Source organism: Portunus trituberculatus, chromosome 21, assembly GCF_017591435.1.
Source record: "Portunus trituberculatus isolate SZX2019 chromosome 21, ASM1759143v1, whole genome shotgun sequence".
NCBI lineage: Eukaryota > Metazoa > Arthropoda > Malacostraca > Decapoda > Portunidae > Portunus > Portunus trituberculatus.
The window spans coordinates 286,808-308,664 of NC_059275.1; the positions used below are offsets into that span (position 1 = coordinate 286,808).

The 21,857-nt window shown below is 41.8% G+C and overlaps 1 protein-coding gene across 3 annotated transcripts in view; it reads right to left on the reverse strand.

Annotated features, from left to right (window-relative positions):
- Positions 1–2,259: 2,259 nt before the first annotated feature.
- The window catches only part of LOC123506837 (lysosomal alpha-glucosidase-like), a 48,295-nt gene continuing 28,697 nt past the window's right edge, over positions 2,260–21,857 (reverse strand). For all 3 annotated transcript variants that reach the window (XM_045259180.1, XM_045259183.1, XM_045259182.1), the window contains exons 15-22: positions 10,301–10,452; positions 9,387–9,535; positions 9,142–9,226; positions 8,460–8,647; positions 7,268–7,356; positions 6,785–6,889; positions 6,132–6,226; positions 2,260–5,055 (exon numbers count right to left, since the gene is read on the reverse strand). In XM_045259180.1, coding sequence (XP_045115115.1) covers positions 4,990–5,055; positions 6,132–6,226; positions 6,785–6,889; positions 7,268–7,356; positions 8,460–8,647; positions 9,142–9,226; positions 9,387–9,535; positions 10,301–10,452 — 929 coding nt within the window. In that variant the 3' untranslated portion in view covers positions 2,260–4,989. The remainder of the gene's footprint in view (positions 5,056–6,131; positions 6,227–6,784; positions 6,890–7,267; positions 7,357–8,459; positions 8,648–9,141; positions 9,227–9,386; positions 9,536–10,300; positions 10,453–21,857) is intronic.

The following is a 21,857-nucleotide window of genomic DNA, read 5'->3' on the forward strand; positions in this document are numbered from 1 at the left end:
GACTGCGTGTTTGAAGGTTTGACCGGATCCGTGGTTCACAATGAATAAACAAATAAATAAATAAATTTTGCTGAAAAAAGGACAGAAAAGGACAGATTTTGACTGTCCTTTTTTACAAGAAAACTTAAGGACAAACAGGCTAAAAAAAGGACAGACTGTCCTTAAAAGGACAAACATGGCAACCCTGGTGCAGCAGCGGTGATTGTGGTGGAACCAGTCTGATCCGGTTTACCGATCTCCGAGCACGTGTCAGGATGCAAAGAAACATGAAGCAATGTTACGCCATCAAATTTTGTGTTAAACTTAAGAAAACCAAACAAGAAGCTTATGGATTGTTAAAAGAAGCCTATGGGGATGAAAGGATGAGCCAAGCAAGTTTCTACCGGTGGTTTAACAGATTTTCTGAAGGAAATGAACAAGTTGAAGATGAACCCAGATCTGGAGCACCAAAAATTGCATGCAAGGAAGAAAACATTGAGGAAGTGCAAAGGTTAGTGATGCAAGACCGTCGAATATCTGTGAAGATGATATCTGAAGCTGTTGGCATTAGTACTGGCACAGTAGAGACAGTTCTGACCGAAGATCAGAAGCTTCACAAAGTCTGTGCCAAGTTCGTGCCAAAGATCCTCTCCGACGACCAGAAGCAGTTTCATGTGGAATGTTGCACTGACATTCTCGAAATGATAGGGGCTGATTCAGCTTTCCTGAATAAGGTAGACTTGCGATGAGAGTTTGGTGTTCACCTGTGACCCTGAGAGCAAACGTCAGAGTGCTCAGTGGAAGCACGCAAACTCCCCCAAGCCCAAAAAGGAAAATAATGAGCAGGTCACAAGAGAAGGCCATGGTCATTCTTTTCTTTGACTCCCAGGGGCTCATTCACATTGAATGGGTTCCTCAGGGTCAGTCTGTCAATAAGGAATATTACCTTACTGTTCTGAAAAGGTTCAGGGAGAAGATGAGGAAGAAGAGGCCTCAGCAGTGGAGGAGTGGTCAGTGGTGGTTCCACCAGGACAATGCCCCATACCACAAGTCAACGCTGGTGACCACTTGGATGGCTGACAGGGGAATGAAAGTGATACAACACCCACCCTACAGCCCTGACCTAGCTCCTTGCGACTTTTTCATGTTCCCACGTATGAAAGACAGCCTCAGGGGAACCCGATTCCAGTCAACAGAGGAGGTGAAAGAGGCATCGGAAAGTTACCTGAAGGGACTACAGAAGAAGGACTTTGAGGGGGTCTTCCAGGAATGTGAGAGACGCATGCAGAAGTGTGTAGATGTGGGAGGCAATTATTATGAAGGAGACAGTTTTGTAAGCTTATGAAAATAAATAGTGTCTCTGTTGACATTTTCTCATTACTTATTGAACACACCTCGTACACACACACACACGTGTGTGTGTGTTTATTTACCTAGTTGTATTTACCTAGTTGTAGTTTTACAGGGCCTGGGCTTTATGCTCGTGTGGTCCCGTCTCCATATCTACACTTATCCAATTTTTCTTTAAAACTATGTACACTCTTTGCTGACACCACTTCCTCACTCAAACTGTTCCAAGTCTCAACACATCTTTGCAGGAAACTAAATTTTTTAACATCTCTCAGACATCGTCCCTTCTTTAGTTTCTTACTATGCGATCTTGTGCTTCTAAAGTCATATTCTTCTCACAGGACCAGTTTCTCATTATCCACTTCATCCGTTCCGTTAATCAATTTATAAACTTGTATCAGATCCCCTCGCTCTCTTCGCTGCTCCAAGGTTGGTAGATCCATAGCCTTTAGTCTCTTCTCATATGTCATCCCTTTAAATTCTGGAACCATTCTTGTAGCCATTTTTTGTAGTCTCTCTAATTTTCTTATGTGTTTCTTTTTATGGGGAGTCCACACAACTCCTGCATATTCCAATCTAGGTCTCATTTTAGTACTTATCAATTTCTTCATCATTTCCTTGTCCATATAGTGAAATGCTACTCCAATATTCCTTAGCAAATTATACGTCTCTCTGAAAATTCTATCAATATGGCTTACCGGTTGATTATTTTCTTCCATTGTCACTCCCAAGTCTTTTTCCTTTTTTTACTTTTTCTAGTTCTACTCCATCTCCCCTTGTGTGTGTGTGTGTGTGTGTGTGTGTGTATATATATATATATATATATATATATATATATATATATATATATATATATATATATATATATATATATTCACACATCTGTACCTATTTTGCAACATAGAACATGTAAATAGATACTTCAGCAAAGGTGTTTCTCTTTAGCAACAATTTATTGGGTGTACAAGAGTCTCCTACACGTGGCTGCCACGCAGAAATGTGACTTTTTTTTGTCCACCGACATGGAGCACTTCACAGACTGGCAGAATGCCATAGTATCACAGCATCTATGCAAGCAACTACGGTATTGATATGGTTACAATAATCACATTTTATAAGAATATAATACAATTGAAGTACAATTTACAAATGAGTTACAGTCTTTAACAATCATTCGTGGATAGAAATTAACAAATTTGACAATTTTTTCAACAAACTGCACAAGATAGATTCCAACAAATATAAACAATGTCCTCGGGATATAATAAAATGCATGAATTAGTATCTAAGTAGACTTCTTACAGTACTGTATTTGTGTAATGCTATAGTGTAAACAGTTGTTTCTCACATAACACAGCAGTGGGGTTCTTGAGCGTATCATGCATGACAAATTCAATGTTTGTGAATATAAATTCTACAGAGAAAACAATGATAGAATTCTCAGACAAAACAGAACCAAAATGTAAATATAAATTTTTAAGCTGAAAATGTGAGTATATTTATAAGCTGTGACCAACAATAGTAAAACCATGCTCTGTTTTAATGAGTTGGCTTCACCACTGATCAACAAGTAAAACTAATGCAACTCAGTTCACAACCAGTAGCTTTGTAATAAACAAGATGCAGTGCCTGACAGCTTGGCACTACCTGAGGTATTACTGACACTCACCAGTACAGGTAGTAATTTGTCATGAAAGTAGTGTGAGCAGTGTAACCTAATGCTGCCTTTGACTTGCCCCTCAAGTTGATGCATTCACCAAGACAATTCTTCCCTCAACATTTTGACAGTTTTAGTTACAGTGAATGGGTTATAATAAGAGGGAGGTCACGTTGATACATGTAATAAATTTCTATTTGAATTGCTCATATAGTGAATTCTTTTGTAATGAAACACCTTTGTCAAAGATAAATGTTCAAACTCAAACATACAAAGCTAAAATACATAACACAAACAAAAAACTGTATTACAGAACAAATTGAAATCTGAACAAGGGGCCGCCGTGGTACAGTGGATCCGTGCATGCTTTGGGGTCCGAGGGGTCTCCAAGCGCACGGGTTCGAATCCTGTCTACGGTCTGAGTGTAGGTTGGGCTTCCTCACTCGGGGCAACGGTTTCCTAGTGGGTGGGCTTTGAAATAGGAGGTACCCTTAATAAGTCTCCCCTTTAACCTATAAATTCCCGTGTAAAGCCCACATGGTGTATAAAAAAAAAAAAAAAAAAAAAAAAAAACTGTGTACTAGAACATGACTTCTTATTAATGCAAGATATGCTTAACACTCACCAATACAGTGTTAATGGCAGTAGTAGATTGTATGGTAAGTAGGGACAGGACACAGGGCACAGGAGACAGTGGGGAAGTGTGTACGTCTCTTCCAATCCTTGGAAACTTGTCTCTGCACATCTGAGTCATGTATTAGTGGAAGGGTACAGAAAGGCATGCATTTTAAGTTTTGTAATGTTACTCACTTTAGACCAAAGCTCATATCATTAAATTTTTGCATTTGTGTAAACAGTCCATAATTTACTAATTTTGCATGTCTTTTTGTACATCAAATGTTTGTATAAGAGGATCTCCCTTCACTAAAATTACAACAGAGCATTTGACACTGTGCTTCAACTATATTTACATATTGGTATTATATGACGAGGAACAACTTCTGACTTGTGTGCATGCATAACTTTGTTGCTGCTAGACAATTCACTTCCCATTCAGTTGGCACTACATATACAATAACAAGAGACCTTAAGTAGTTGTGGAAAAGCCAAAACAGCAAATATGCATGCAAAGATCATTCAAATAAACTGATGAATTGCATTTTTAAAAAGGCTAACTACAACCACACTATGTGTATATGTATATACCTCCAACTTGTAACTGTCAGTTATTAATAAATGTTCAAATGATTAGGAGTTGCACTGCACCTATTAAAGAAAAAAAGGAAAAAAGTATTGAAAGAAAATAGAGATGACGTCAGCAGTGTTGTTGTAGCTATTCTGGTTTGCTAATTCTAGCAAGTACATAACGAGGAATAATTTCTTAATTCAATTCTCTTAATACCAGTTAACATTTAACTTTAACCAATAAACTACAGTACTGCTGAAGGAGTGGAGGAACGCTTGGTGAAGAGGCTTTGGTTTCATCAACAGAGACAAACAACTTACTAATCACACGAATATATGTACAAAATGAAATTATCTATACTCTAAAAGGCATAACAAACTTTTCACACATTTGTGTATGTATAAGATTTATATATAACCTATATGTACCTGTTTCTTACAACATTCCCTAAAGGATGTCCACAATTCATTTATATCCTCAGACCTCTTCAATCTCACAACTTGCTCCCAATCCCTCAGGCAATTGTGCAGCTCATATTGCCTTCTTTTGGCATGGATAATCAAATAACTACTTCTCTTACCATGCAAATTCTTAGAAACATATGGAAATATCCTTGATAATTGAAGAAATAATATTAATAATATTTAAGAATATAGTGTGTGTTAATAATATAGTCATGGAAGATAAAAGAACATTAAGCTTAATAAAGCTTAGAAATAGTCAGATAAAGAAATTTTACAATCTATGCTCTCTCTCTCTCTCTCTCTCTCTCTCCATTTTTTCTTCTGCATTTTGCCTATTGTATGTTTCTTTTGCTTCAAAATTTCCATGTGACAGTGAAGTTTTGCATGAGGGGTTGATCCAGTTCTTTAATCTTGAGAACCTGCAACAGAAATGACAAAATTAGGGCAATCTTTCTCCACCTTTCTGTTCATTCATCAATCTCAGGGACATTTTTAAAGCTTTGTCCAAACAATCAAGCTGTGTCTGAGCAAAAATGGACAGTTTAACAAGGGACTGGTTTACCACTTATGCCTGCCGAGGTACAAATAAATAACTGTGTTTGTAGTTGTGTGAAGTCACCAGACACTGTTTGTGTCAAGATGTGGTTTTAAGCAATATATACTTGTCAAGCTGTGGTCAATTGTGTGGATGGGACTTAACATGCAACAATGACTTACTGCTAGTCATTTAATTTTACATTAAGATTCCAATACTATACATAAGTCACTCTGATGCAAAGCATAAGGTCAAATTTTGATTAATGGTAACTTTGTCACAATAAACAAACTCTTTAGTGAGAAGTTTTGTTATCAATTGTCTAACTGAACAATTCCACATGTTTTCCATTAAAAGACAAATCAAACCTACATGACTTCTAGCCCATTCTAAAAGGACGGATCTCTCTCTTGATAAAGAGACTGCCACATGTAGGCCTGTTTGTGTCAAGATGTGGTTTTAAGCAATATATACTTGTCAAGCTGTGGTCAATCGTGTGGATGGGACTTAACATGCAACAAGACGTTTTCATGACTTACTGCTAGTCATTTAATTTTACATTAAGATTCCAATACTATACATAAGTCACTCTGATGCAAAGCAGCTGAGTGCTCTGTACTGAAATCAAACAATGAAAGGCATAAGGTCAAATTTTGATTAATGGTAACTTTGTCACAATAAACAAACTCTTTAGTGAGAAGTTTTGTTATCAATTGTCTAACTGAACAATTCCACATGTTTTCCATTAAAAGACGAATCAAACCTACATGACTTCTAGCCCATTCTAAAAGGACGGATCTCTCTCTTGATAAAGAGACTGCCACATGTAGGCCTCGTGACTTCTTGCAGCTTCCCTTATTTTGTCATGTTCTAATCTCTCTCTCTCTCTCTCTCTCTCTCTTGGTCTGCAAATTTTACATTATGAAAATAATTTTTTTGAATAATTATGGAAATTCTCACCTTGTTGTTTGTGTCATAATCGTAATTCAGAGCTGTCTTGTCAGCAACCACAACTTGAGTTGCATTTTGAGGAACATTTAGAATCATAATGTAACCTGCAAATATTAAATATTTGTTAACTTCCTGTAACACCCACCCACCCACCCACCCACCCACCCACCCACACACACACACACACACACACACACACACACACACACACACACACTCTCTCTCTCTCTCTCTCTCTCTCTCTCTCTCTCTCTGTACTAATCTCCTTCAGTTTTCTCTTACCCCTCAAAACTCCAACTTGTGTATCATCACAAATCTAACTTGGCTTTTCCCCATCTTGATTAAAACCTCCTGATTTAGTCAGTAAAACTGGGGAAGTACATGAGAAACATTCACATGTACAAGGAAAAAAAATGTAAAGAATGCTTAAATATATAGAAGCATTACCGTGTAAAAACAAACAAAAAAAAAAAAAGGTCTCCCCACTTACGACCAACAAAACCTGATGGGGTGGCCCAAACAAGGCACCACACACTCACACACATCACTCATATTCATGAACCACCATACCACTCAAACATTATAGAAAAGATTTTCATTATGGATGAGAAAAGGGAGCATTATCCTTTAATTCTTTCCAACAGAAGCAAACACACACTCACGTAGATTGAGAGGGCCAGTGTAGCCTCTGGTGGAGCATGTCACTCTCAGGATGCCCGACTCACTCTCAAACAACATGTGGCTGAATGTCTGGCTTGACACAGGATCTGTGGAGGGAATAGAAAATACTTGAAATAAATAAACACATTAACAGTATATCTATCTATCTCTTCATATATCAATCTATCTATCTATTTGTGCTGGGCTGAAATTCCCCTAAAGAGAGACAGTGCAGACAGGATGTTGCATCTTGTGCAGCTGTGGAAATACAAGTACAAATGAATATACCAGTAAGTGTTGGAAGAAAATGGATCATCACTGCATAACCAATGTGCTGACTGACAACAACAATAACAAGAGAATAAATAAAAAAAACAAATGAACATAAATGAATATAAAGAAAAATAAATGTTTTCAACCAACAATAATCCATAGTCTGATACTGAAAGTAATACTATGAATTTGAAAATAATACTCTGACTCACCCAAAGAATCTCCATCATCCCAATACAGTTGACCTCTTGCTTCACCTCTCTTGTCTGGAGCAATGACCAAACCATGACCCAGTTTGCGACTGTGGAGCAGGAGACACAGACATGATGAAGAGAATAGACCAGAGAAGAGGATGAGAAGAATTGTATATAAAGAAAAAGAAAGGGAGATGGATAGATAGGTCAGAAGAGTAGGATTAAAAGTGTAGATTCAGAGGATGCATATTTAATGAATATGGAGAAAGTGAACTGGGAAGATATAAAAGAAATGACAAAAAAATGTAAATGTGTAGGGATAAAAGAGATGAGAAATAGTAGATGTGTAGGGAAAACAAAAGAAGTGTAAAGATTGGGGAACTGTGAAAAGAATAAAACTAGTGTAACTTGTAAGGATAACTGTCATGCTAAACAGCTTACTGGGAAAATAGTGTACAACAGAAATTACAGAACTCAGAGAAACCTACAGAGTTTATCATAGGAATGTTATGTTGATCCAAACTCAATTCAGTCTTGGTGATCATATTAGTCTGATGGAAACTAGCCAGACTTCTGCTATCATAAGTATCATACTAAGCTTTGATTCACAACCAATCACACTTTTGGTTGCCTTGTTAATCAGTGGCTCCCAAACTATGGAGCGAAATCTAGAGGTCCAGAAGCTAAAGCAATGACTGCTCTACACTCAACTTCACACAGCCCAGAGTTTGAGTTTACTAAAAAATTATAGTTTTCAGTTTCTCTTTAACCATGTAAATTCTTTGATGAGCAATAAATTGCTTCTGGTAATATTTTGATAATTACATTACTGTATATGGAATTCAGCAAAGGACATATAAAAATTTAATACTATATAAAAAATTGTTATCAATAAAATTACAGGTATTGCAGACACTACAATGGTTTTTATATGAACCTATGAGTGCAAGAGTGTATAAGGAGTTATTATAATCATAAGTTAAGGATAGGCAGCCATGGATAAGACTGAGTGACAACCAAAGAAAGATAGAGAATCACTGGTATAGATTAATCCCTCTTTGTGTCAATAGTGCCTCCTCATTCTAAAAGTGCTGTGAATGTCCTGCTCCTTGTCTTGGCTACACTTTTAAAGAGAGACATTCTTGGTACTTGTATATATGTATGTTTCTATGATGCTCCTAAAGTTGAGCATTACACTCACATAACTCACCTCTGCAGTGTAGTGTTGCCTGGGACATGGGTAGGTAAGATATTTCCTCCAAGTATTAGAAGTGGGATGGTGTCATATGGAGCTGGGAGTGTGATGTATGATCCCTCTCCTTCATTCTTCACCATGCCACCTCCATACCAATCATACCACATGCCTTGTGGTAAGTAAGCCTCAACTTTTGTGATGTGCTGGAGAGAGAGAGAGAGAGAGAGAGAGAGAGAGAGAGAGAGAGAGAGAGAGAGAGAGAGAGAGAGAGAGAGAGAGAGAGAGAGAGAGAGAGAGAGAGAGAGAGAGAGAGAGAGAGAGAGAGAGAGAGAGAGAGAGAGAGAGAGCATCCCATTAAATAATAAGCAAACAGAGACAATGACAATATCAAATGCAAAAAGAGAAGGATGAAGGGGAAGGCTGGTGACTGGGTCTAACATCTATGGTAAAGAAAGATTAGAAAATGTAGCCCAGGAGGATCTCACAAGGAATGAGGGAAAAGTAATACATAATAAGTACAAGCTTGAAAAGATGTAAGACCTACACAATGTCACGAGTTTGATGTGGCAGCAGTGGGAAAAAGGAACATCCCTAATTAAGGAATGTATGCAGGATAAAATTCAACAAGGAGAAAAACAACATGAGCTTCATATAAATTCTGCATATGAGAAGCAAGTGAATACAGCAAGGTAAATACCTCTCTTAATGCAGGGACAATCATTAGTGCAGAGCCCCAGAGGAACTGAGTATCCACAGAATACGTCTTCTCATCCTCAGGAAATCTAAAAGGAGACGGGTAGATACTTAGACAATTCAACTAAGAGGGAAATGGTCAAGGATATAAAGTCAATTTAAAGATCTGCAGATATGGAGAGGACAGGATGACTATTTATGTTTTCCTCTTGTTTTAACAAGATAAATATATGAAGACACACGACTCACTGGAAGAACAAAGGCTGGGCAACTGGCTCCCCGGTGACATGAGTGTTGAAGAAGAGTGTGTACAGGTAGGGCAGCAGTGTGTACCTCTGCATAAGTGCCTTGCGGGACCCCCTCACCACACGGTCCCCCAGCGCCACTGGGTCTTGGTCCTTGGAAGGAGGGAGGGAGTTTATAGACATACTAGATACAGAAGAAAGCAGATTTACATAAGCAAAGAATAGTATGCAAATCTTAAAATGACAAATATGTAAAAGGAAGGAAAATGCTTTGTGTCATCCCCATGTCTATCACTTGGGATGTGGTACAAACCATTTTTCTAGGTCCTGGAGGAGACACGCATATGCTTGCACCATCAATACAGAGACAGAATGATTCATGAATTTCTGCTCTCACCACAACATTCACTGGTAGTGAACAGGAGCTACTGTGTCAAAGACTATGCCCCTCTTATCTCTGCCCATCCTAGAATTTGAACTTACAGCTTTGAATGTGAGGCAAGTGTGTCAGTCATTACACCAATACTAAAGAGATGACAATTTAAATGGCTTGCAGTAGAAGAAATGAGTTTGTAAGGTAATTAAAAATTTTCTAGGCAGCAAATATTCACAATTGGTTAGAAAACAAGAAAACATATAAATAACTTCCCAATTCTCGTTTCACTACCAGCAGTGCCATATCAATCCACCAAATGGTCAATCCCTACTCCAATCCTCCTCCTGGATTATCACAGCACTATTCTCTATGAAATAGCACAGGCTTACCACTGCACTGCCTGTGTTATAGTTACTAATGACGACTTCCCTCCTCCTATACCATCCCTACAGTACTAAATCATCCTACTAATCAGCCAATGCCAACTCTATTCCTCTTCCTCCTCCTGTAATCAACATTGCTCTCCTTGAAAACATGCTTACCACAGCATCATCTGTGTTATGGTTGCGAGAGAATGGATAGAATGCGCCAAGCTGCATCCATCGCATGCACAAGTTGGTGGTGGTGTTGCCATTGAACCCACAGATGTCTGCCCCCACCATTGGCACTCCAAACATGTTGAAGTTTAGAATCCCTGAAAAAAATAAAAATAAAAATAAATAAATAAATAAATAAATATAGGACTTTTTAATGTAAAATAAATTTTTATCTATATACTTACCCATAATTATTGATTATTGCTTAAACCCCATTCCCACAGCAAACTTACATCATGTCTAACAGCTCAAGGAAAGAAATGAAAGAAATACTTAAGGTGCCCTTTCTCGTTTTCTATTCCCATCGCAGGTATCAGCCATCAGGCCGATTCCCTCATTCGCCTCTAGCCTAAAAGGTCATAGAAGGGAGAGAGGAAGGGAAACTCAATTATGATTAATAATTATGGGTAAGTATGTAGATAAAAATGGATTTTACATTAAAAAATCCTATTTGTTATTACACATACCTACAACTACCCATAATTATTAATTATTGCTTAAGAACTGAATCCCAAGTATAGGAAGGAGGATGACCTCACCCATAAAAACAATTTTCACTCCCCAAGACACACACCCTTACAAACCCAAAACTTACAAGGCAGAGGCCATATACTGAGTTGGATGCAGCACTTGTATCCCCATGACAGAGGGACAAAACCATAGGAGTGAGAGAAGCATAACAATTCTTGCCCTGAGAATGGTCCAAGGACCTCAAACACCACAGAGGACAATATGTAGAACCATATGTATAAGGAACCCCCCAAAAATATTAATGAATTACACTGAGAACTGACACAACAGGGCCCAGGGAAAAGGTATCTAAATACCGATGAGTAATATCCCAAGTAATATCCCTGAGATAAAAAAGAAGCAAAAGTGGACATACTCTTCCAGGTTCCTGCCCGAAGAACGGCAAGAATATTCTGAATCTTCCTGAACTAGGCACTCATCGCCACTGCTCTAACTTCATGCGCCTTCACCTGAACCAAGCCCATGTTCTCCTCAGACACATCGACATGTGCATGCTGGATAACCTGACATATCCAGTGGGAAATAGTAAGAGGGTGCACTACACACTGAGGCTCAGTAACCATCACAAAAAGGCGGGAGCATCTAGGATGACAGTACCTGGTCCTACGAAGGTACTCCTTGACAGCTCTGACTGGGCACAAAAGCCTATCCCCTTCCGAGTCGCCAACATACTCCGTAAGAGCAGGAATGGTGAAGTTGGACTGATATACATCACCTGGGAGTTGAGTTTTTGCTAGAAAATCTGGGGCTAGAGAAAAAGTCATAGAAGCCCAACCCTTCAAGTGACGAACTTCCGCTGATAACCCATGCAGTTCACTAACTCAGCGAGCAGATGCTAAAGCCAATAGAAAGGAGGACTTTAGTGCAACATCCCTCAATGAAGCCAAACGCAGAGGCTCATAAGAGGACTTCATTAACTCACAAAACTCGGGACATGTTGATAGACATTCATCATGCAAAACTTGGGGCACGTCGATAGATGTTTAGGCTTATTGGGGTTATATTTTGGCTATTTTCTTCCCGTTTTCTTTGCTTGTGAGCTGGCATCACTCATCAGGAGTAAACATATGCTATATGTCACTGTGTCACCAAATCCCACGATGGATGGTGGAAGCGACAGTGATTTCAGTGTCTGATTTTGCCACCTCTCCTGCGTGCCTTACTATCACTTATTACTAATAATAAAACAGAGAGAGAGAGAGAGAGAGAGAGAGAGAGAGAGAGAGAGAGAGAGAGAGAGAGAGAGAGAGAGAGAGAGAGAGAGAGAGAGAGAGAGAGGATACAAGGGGCCCATTTTCTATCGCTCTAGCCAAGGCCGCTGGACCTGATCAGACGCAAGGCCACGTACACCGATGATACCACCTCATTCAATTTTGGTAACCATAGCATCTACAGACTTGTGGTTTTTTGCATTGCAAAGAGGAAGAGATGCTTGTGGGCAGAACATCATTTGTACTCACTCGTTTATTGAATTTCCAAGTGTATTCAGTATGTAAATACAGGCTATTTTGTGTGTTTCTCACCAAACCTGCTGAGTTAGCATGAGCGAAAACTCCCAACATCCATGAGTTTTAGGGGTTAATGAACGTAAAACTAAGGATAAATCTCACGCAGGAATGCGTGGTGAACGAGGAGGAGCTAACTTGGCAAATCCCCAAAACAGAGCTGACAGATCCCTATCCTGTGAGATATCCGAGCCAGCCTACTGGAAAATGGGGCCAAAGTGAAACGATAGCCCCTAATGGACAGCAAGGACAAATGCCTATTGTCCCAAAGAAAAAGAAAAAAAGTCTGCTAAGTCCATTACAGAGGCTGACAGAGGATGACAACCCCTCGACTCACATCAACCACAGAAGACAGACCACTTTGCCTGATAGACTCTGGCAGAGGACTGTCTGACCAGACGGGCCATGAATCTAGCATCCTTCTGCGAAAAGCCTCTCTTTCGGAAGAGATGCTGAAGAGTCTCCACGTGTGAAGGTGCAGAGCCCCCAGGAGACTTATGAAAGAAGTGGTGATGAGACTGGCGGAGCAGAGAGGCCCATTGCGGCAACACTCATGGATAGTCCACAAGCAGACTCAGAAGCAGAGGAAACCAGTCTGCCTGATGGTACTGCGGGGCAATCAGAGTCACGCGAACACAAGCGGACTCTCTGACTCAAACTAGCACCCGCCAAATCAGAGAGTAGGGAGGAAAGGCATACAGATCCAAGCTTTCCCATGGAAAAGCAAACATGTCCTCTTTCCAAGCTCCTGGGTTGGGCAGTGGAGACACATACAGAGGTAACTGGTGATTTAAGGCAGTGGCAAACAGATCCACCTGTGGTGCACCCCACACCTGGAAGACCTGCCTGCACACTACAGGATGCAGGGTCCACTCTATCCCCACACACTCGCGACTGAGGACATCTGCCACTGCATTGCGCCGTCCTGGCAAGAACCTGGGGTGAAGAGAGACCGAGTTGTCCTCGCACCACCGGAGAATGTCCCCCGCCAGACCTGAGAAAGACTCGGACCGGGTGCCCCCTGAGTTCCTCAAATAGGCCACCACTGTCAAATTGTCTGACATGAGAGACACCACTGTGCCCGATGTTACGGCCCGCCTGTAACATACTCGACTACCATCACCTCCTCCGCTTGCTACCTCGTTCGCCACCTCTCCACCTCCCCTTCCACGTCACCGTCTCATGAACCTTCCACGTCACCGTCTCATGAACCCTCCACGTCACTGTCTCATGAAACTCCGCTACTGTCCCGAAGTTGGATTCACGCGGCCCCATTCAACTCAAGCGGAAGTGTTAAGCAAGCTCCCTGACTTCTGGAAGTCAGTCGAGGTCAAGGCCTCAACCAGTGAACACAACGCCTCTTGGACTACCGTGGGATCTACCTCACCCAGCACTTAACCACTGCGATACCTCATAAGTATCACTTCCCCTCGTCCGTTTTTTCCACATTGCCTCCATATAGGATTAGTATTATTGTTAGGTATTAAGTTGGGTTCTTTATTGTTGTATTTATTTCTGTGTTATATATATATATATATATATATATATATATATATATATATATATATATATATATATATATATATATATATGTATGTCAGTTTCATGTGTTTCATGTTATATCTATGTGTATGTCAGTTTCATTATTGGGTTATTAAATAGTTTTTTAAGTGCCCCCTTTGCATATCCTCACCAGTTGAACCTGCAGTGTTTTTTTTATTGTTATTGTTCACCGGCTCCCCGATGCCAATCTTACCCATTTAACCGGTGAACGTAACAATTGGCGACCGTGACAGGACCATTATAACCCATGTTCAGTGTTCCATTTTTCCAGTGACTTTTTTCTGTGATTACATTATTTTCTTATGTGTTTCTGTGGTGTTGTGACTTTGATGTGTTTTTTTCTGTGACTTACTCTGCGTGTGGTTTAAATTTACCTTTGTGCGATCAAGTGGCTCCTTTTGTTTGGGTTAAAAGTGCTTCGTGACTTTCATTGGTATCGCATAGCAGTGGTAGAGCAGGAAACCAGGTAGAAAGGCGTGTTCACCGATAGCACTTATCTATAGTTTTTGCACATAGGCAGGTGTGTAATAAGTGTTATCCAAGTGTTGGGATCATCATATGTTCATGCGAACCCTCAATCCCCTCACTTCGCGGATCATTTTTCTCGCTAGTTAGAATCGGCCATTTTAACTAGTCTCTCAGACTAATCCGCCTCCTTATCAATAACAAGTCTCAGTACAATTCGCTCCTCACTCTCAAGTCTCGTAACTAGAGTAATCCGGATCCCTCTTAATGCCGTAATTCTCTAGTTTACCCCTCATTAGTGATTGTACTCATAAGTGTTTACTTAAGTATAATCTAGGTAATTTCCAAGGTTGCCTTTATTATCACTCTGCCAAGTTCCTCACTTAAGTAATTCGCTTATCATTTTTTTGTTGTTTGTTTAACATCTATTTAATATGGCTTCCGCTCAGTTTAACGTTGAAGATTTTGTGCTGACCCTTCTCTGGAACAACTTAAAGATGCTAATATAAAAAAGGACCAATGGAAAGCCATCGCTAAACATTTTGATGTTCCCATCACGTCTCAGATGACTAAAGAGGTCATTAAGAATGTAGTTGTTGAACATCTAGTGCAAGAAGGTCAGTTGCTAGGAAATGCCATAGAAGAGTTAACTCCCATGTCAGCAGCCTCTACAAGGACTATAATACACAGTCCCCAGGAAGAACAGGATAAGAGTAGGATAAGTCAGTGGGAAATTGAGAAGCTTAGACTAGAATACTGGCTGCAGGAAAAACAAATGCAACTACAGGCAGAAAGAGAAGCGAAACAAATGCAACTACAGGCAGAAGATAAAGAGAGAGTTTCAGTTACAACTTAAAAGGCAGGAGAAAGAGTTAGAAATTCAGAAGTTAACCCTACGAAATGACGCTAAGTTTAGAGGGGAAGAAATAGATATAAAGAAAAAGTTAGCAAGCTTTAATCCTGCTATAGCTGCTCCGCTAGTTTCCCCTTTTGATGAATCTGATGTTGACGGGTCGTTTCGCGCTTTTGAGAGCATTGCTAATAGGAATAAATGGGCCAAGGATCAGTGGGTGTCTCTCCTTGTCCCTAAGCTAGTAGGAAAAGCTTACAGGGTATACAACAGCCTTAGTGATGAGGTAGAATATGAAGAGATCAAAGGTAACATTCTAGACGCCTACTCTATCACTTCTGACGGATACAGACAACAGTTCTGAAAGTATGTGAAACCAGACTCTCACACCTATGTTGAATTTGCTAGTGAGAAACTAAGACAATTTAAGAAATGGTTAGCCGCCCTTAACATTACCACCTTTTCGGAGTTGCTCAATCTAATGGTCCTGGAAGAATGGAAGAACAAGTTACCCTTTAATATTCTGAGGCATGTGGAAGAACGGGAGAGAGTGATCTTATGTCTGCCGCTAAAGTGGCTGATGCCTTTGCTTTGTTGATGGGATCCCTGGGTAGTAGAGGTCGTGGTTCACTATCTAATGTTAGGTCCTCCTTTGGGGAAGGTTTTGGGGCGCGGGTGGTAAGCCGACCGGATTCTCGCCAAATGCATATAATTCCCCTGGTGTACATACTGTAAGAAACCAGGTCACACGATCCAAAAATGTAGACACCCAAATTGCAAGGCCTCTCAACGTCAACTTTCTTTTGTGGCCCCTAAACCTAACACATTTGAGAACAAGAAACCAGTGGCCCTAGCTAACCCTGTCAACTCTCCTCTAGAACTTTATGACTCGTACATGTATCAAGGTAAAGTGTCCCTGACTGATGGTAAAGACAAGGCAATAAATGTCAAGGTTCTGCGTGATACAGGTGCTGCCCAATCCATCTTAAGGGAAGATGTCATCCCTAACATCAAACAGGCTTTCACTGGGGAGAAGGTGATCCTTACAGGTCTCGAATCACAGCTCTCCTATCCCTTGGCTAATATTAGCTTACAGTGCCCGTTCATTTCAAGAGAGGTTGTGGTAGCCATTAAACCTGGTGAACTGCCAGTACCGGGGTACATCTCGTACTGGGTAACGATCTTGCGGGTAACTTGGCTGTTCCAAACTTAATTGTTCTTGATTCTCCTTAACAGAAAGTCCCACTAAGACCCTGGACGAAACATCCCCTCACTTCTTCCCAGTGTGTGCAGTCACCAGGTCTCAGTCCAAGTCCCCTGCCCTTTCACCACCTCCTCCACCAATGACTGCCTCTACTGACAACTTGTACAATAACATCATTTCAAAGGAGAATTTGATTAATGCTCAGGAACAGGATCTCACTTTGGCTAAGATCAGACATGTTGCCAGTGAGACAAAGGATATGTCTAAATTGCCTTGTTTTTATTATCAGGAAGGAGTCCTGATGCGTGCCTACAGACCTCCTGAACTGAAACAACTAGACACCTGGTCAGAAACACATCAAGTTGTCATCCCTTGTCTGTAAGACCAGCCATTATAGAACTAGCTCATGATGGATTGTCAGGTCATCTAGGCATCCAAAAAACCTACAAGAAGGCTCTTCAACATTTTTTTGGCCAGGAATGAAAAAGGATGTGTCACACTATGTAAAAACATGTCACATATGTCAAATTGTGGGTAAGCCTAACGAACGCCTTGTGCCAGCTCCTCTGACGCCTATTCCAGTTCAGACGGAGCCCTTCGAAAAGATCGTTCTAGACTGCGTAGGGCCCTTACCCAAAACCAAACGAGGGAATCAGTATTTGTTAACCCTCATGGATCCCACTACCAGGTACCCTGAAGCATTCCCTCTTAAGAACATCACATCAAAGACCATTGTAAAACATCTAATACATTTTTTCACCTCGGTAGGAATTCCAAAACAAATTCAGTCTGACAAGGGTAGCAATTTCACTAGCAATTTTTTCCAACAGATAGTGAATGAGCTAAACATCGACCATGTAACCTCCTCGGCTTACCACCCCAATCCCAAGGCTGTCTGGAGCGGTTTCACCAAACATTAAAATCCATGATGAAGAAGTATTGCTTGGAGCATCAAGGAGACTGGGATGAAAGTATCTCTTTCCTTCTCTTCGCTTTAAGAGAATCTCCTCAAGATTCTTTAGGTTACTCCCTTTTGAATTACTCTATGGTAGACAGATCAGGGGGCCTCTCAAAATATTAAAGGATCAATGGTTTACTCAAAATACTCCTTCAAGCCCCAGTGTGTCTGACTACATCAGTAACCTTAAGAATAAAATCAGTGAAGTCAGATCTTTTGCTAAATCAAACTTCCTCAAATCTCAAACTAAAATGCAACAAAATTCTCTTCCCAAATCTGTCATGAGAAGTTTCAAACCAGGAGACAAGGTTTTACTTTTCTCCCCACTCCAGGCAATGCTCTTCACAGTAAGTTCATGGGACCTTATGTTGTGGCTCAAAAACTAAGTCCATTAAACTATGTGGTCCACACTCCTGACCGTCGTAAGGATTCCCAACTAGTTCATATTAATCTAATGAAACCTTACCACTCCAGAGAACCAGAGGACGACTTGTCTCGCACTGTACCTGTATGTCTGGTAGGGAAGGAGTCTGGTCCTGTGCCCCCCGAGGAAGAGTCCGACATCGAATTCCTCTTCTCGTCACCTAAAGGACGCCCCTCAAACAGCCAAATCATGTCCAACCTTGATGAGGTTTTTTTTCCTTAACACCTTCACAACAGTCTGATCTTAAAAAGTTATTGCTAGACTTTTCAGAAATCACAGGTGACCTTCCAGGACTTTGTACTACTATCCAACATGATATAACATTAATATCTAATGACATCAAGCCTATAAGACAACCAGCCTATCGCATTTCACCCATTAAAAGAGACTTGATGAAAAAGAGGTAGACTATCTGCTCTGTCATCACCTTGCAGAACCTAGTATATCCCCTGGGCTTCTCCTGCCTGTTAACATCTAAGCCAGATGGTAGTAGTCGATTTTGCACCGACTACAGGAAATTAAATAAAGTGACGGTGCCAGACTCCTACCCATTGCCCTTGATAGAGGACCTTATAGATAGTATAGGAGTAGCCAAATTTGTAACCACTATAGATTTACTTAAAGGTTACTACCAGATTCCCTCTCGGACGAGGCCCGAATAATATCCGCCTTCATCACCCCTTCGGACTATACCAATACACAGTGATGCCCTTCGGCTTGTCTAATGCTCCCGCCACCTTCCAGAGGGCTATAAATTACATCACCCAGGACTTGGAGGGAACATCTGCCTATCTGGACGACCTGGTGGTGACTTCGGACGACTGGGTGACACATCTGACCCGTCTCCGGAGGCTGATGGGTCGGTTGCAGGAAGCCGGTCTTACAATCAACCTGGCCAAGTCCACCTTCGGGAAGTCTACGGTGGTCTACCTGGGACATGTGGTGGGGAACGGCAAGGTTTGCCCCAAGAGAGCCAACGTGGAGGCCATCCTTGGCTTCCTGTCCCTACCACCAGGAAAGCTCTCATGAGGTTCTTGGGGATGGCTGGTTTCTACAGACGATTCTGTAGGAACTTCTCCACCCTGGCCGCCCCCCTGACGGACCTTATCAGCACTTCCATCCCCTTCCACTGGACCCCGACCTGTGACCAAGCCTTCCAACATCTCAAGGCATTCCTCTTCTCGGAGCCAGTGATCTGGACGCCAGATCACTGGCCCCTTCCATCTACAAGTGGACGTGAGTGGAGTTGGAGTGGTTGCTGTCCTCCTACAAGCAGACCCCACAAGCGGCATCCTCCATCCCATCGCCTATCACTCCGCCAAGCTGAAGAAACACCAACTGAACTACTCCACCATTGAGAAGGAGGCTCTGGCACTCGTCCTGGCGCTCCAACGTTTTGAGTGCTACCTTCATCCTGGCCCTCAAACTACGAAGGTCTTCACCGATCACAACCCTCTGGCCTTCCTTCACGCCATGAAGAACCGAAACCAACGCATTCTTAGGTGGGCCTTGTTAACTCAACCCTTCAACTTGGAAGTCCACCATATCAAGGGGGTGGACAACATCATCGCCGACGCCTTATCAAGATCTCCTGTCTCACCTCCTTCATGAGCCCATTACGGAGGTCTTAGGGGGGAGGAAATGTTACGGCCCGCCCGTAACATACTCCACTACCATCACCTCCTCCGCTTGCTACCTCGTTCGCCACCTCTCCACCTCCCCTTCCACGTCACCGTCTCATGAACCTTCCACGCCACCGTCTCATGAACCCTCCACGTCACCGTCTCATGAAGCCCGCTACTGTCCCGAAGTTGGATTCACGCGGCCCCATTCGACTCAAGCGGAAGTGTTAAGCAAGCTCCTGACTTTCTGGAAGTCAGTCGAGGTCAAGGCCTCAACCAGTGAACACAACGCCTCTTGGACTACCGTGGGATCTACCTCACCCAGCACTTCACCACTGCGACACCTCATAAGTATCACTTCCCCTCGTCCGTTTTTTCCACATTGCCTCCATATAGGATTAGTATTATTGTTAGGTATTAAGTTGGGTTCTTTATTGTTGTATTTATTTCTGTGTTATATATATATATATATATATATATATATATATATATATATATATATATATATATATATATATATATATATATATATATATATATATATATATATATATATATATATATATATATATATATATATATATATATATATATATATATATATGTCAGTTTCATGTGTTTCATGTTATATGTATGTGTATGTCAGTTTCATTATTGGGTTATTAAATAGCTTTTTAAGTGCCCCCTTTGCATATCCTCACCAGCTGAACCTGCAGTGTTTTTTTTTTATTGTTATTGTTCACCAGCTCCCCGATGCCAATCTTACCCATTTAACTGGTGAACGTAACACTGAGACTTCCTGCTGAAAGGACTGTAGAGCCTGGAAAACAGCCATCATCTCCAGGTGATTAATGCGAAACCTCCACTCCTGTGGAGACTACACTCCTGAGGCAAGAGAGTCCCCCAGACAAGCACCCAAACAGAGACTGTTCCGGAGGTGCCATCACAAAGGGAACTCCCTTGAGTAGATGACCCAGATCCATCCACCAGGAGAGGTCTGCCAGACACCGCTGTGAAGGAGGAACCCGCCACTAAGGAGGGTCCGATGTTGCCTTCCAGTTTTTTTTTAGGGACCATTGAAGGGACTGAGTGTACCCGACCACTAGGGACCAGCCTCTCACGCAAAGCCAGATGACCCAGGAGTGACCTCCATAGAGACACCGTAGGGGCTCTGTCCTCTAGAAAACTTTGTGCCACCAAGAGAAACTGGCTGACCCTTTCTGGCGATGGAAAAACCAGAGCCCTAACTGAATCCAGCACCATGCCTAGGTACTGCTTCCTTTGGCTGAGTACCAGGTCTGATTTGGGCACATTGATCTGAATACCCACGTGAGTGCACAGCCATAAAACAGCGCCTATGTATCCCTGGAGGGTCATCCCTGTGACCAACCAATCGTCCAGGTAATGACGCAGGAAGATATCGTGTCGATAAGCCCATGAAGACACTGGAGCCATCACCTTGGTGAAGACCTGCAGTGCAGTGGCGAAGCCAAAACAAAAAACTTTGAACTGAAAAATTTTGCCTCACCAAATAAACCACAGATACTTGCGGGAACGCAGGTGGATTGGAACTTGGAAATATGCATCCCTCAGATTCAGAGACACCATCCAATCCCCCACATTCATAGACTCCAAAACTGATGCCACCATCTCCATCCAGAAGGGGCTGACCACTAAAACCTTGTTTAGAGTTGAGAGATCAAACACAGGTCTCCAACTGCCTGTTACCTTGGGAACAAGGAACAGATGGGCATAAAAGCCTTCTATCTTGTCCACCACAAACTCTATAGCCCCTTTGGCCAACATGTCTTGTACCACTAAGTCCAAGGCCACATGATGATCCAACCCCTCTGCATAACTCATAAACTCTATTGGTCCGGCTGACAAAGGAGGAGGACGCAGATAGGGGAGGACATACCCATAATGCAGAGTCTTCACTACCCACTCTTCTGCCCCAACCTCCATCCATTCTCTCCAGTGCCGCTGCAGGCAAGCGCCCACAGGTACAGGAGAGCAAACTACTTCCCTAGCGAGATCTACCCCGACCATGGGGTCCGCCACAGCGAGAACCCCCTGGCCTGAAAGGATTCCTCTGTAGCGGAGGGCTTGGGGACCGGAGCCGACGAAGAGGAACTACGAAACGCACCCCTCCTCGTCTGTACTTTTATCTGCTTCCCCGGGGTCCAAAGGCTGACCCCCGAAAAGAAGAGGCTAACCCTCACACCATGGAAGAGAGTGCACGTTGCTGAGCAGCTTCCTGTACCCTGGCCACCACCACTGAGTCAAATAGCACATCAGAAAAGGGAGAAGAAAGGAGCTGGTGCTTCTTCCTGTCAGAAAAGGTACGAGGCAATGAATCCACTACTGCCTGCCTCCGTAAC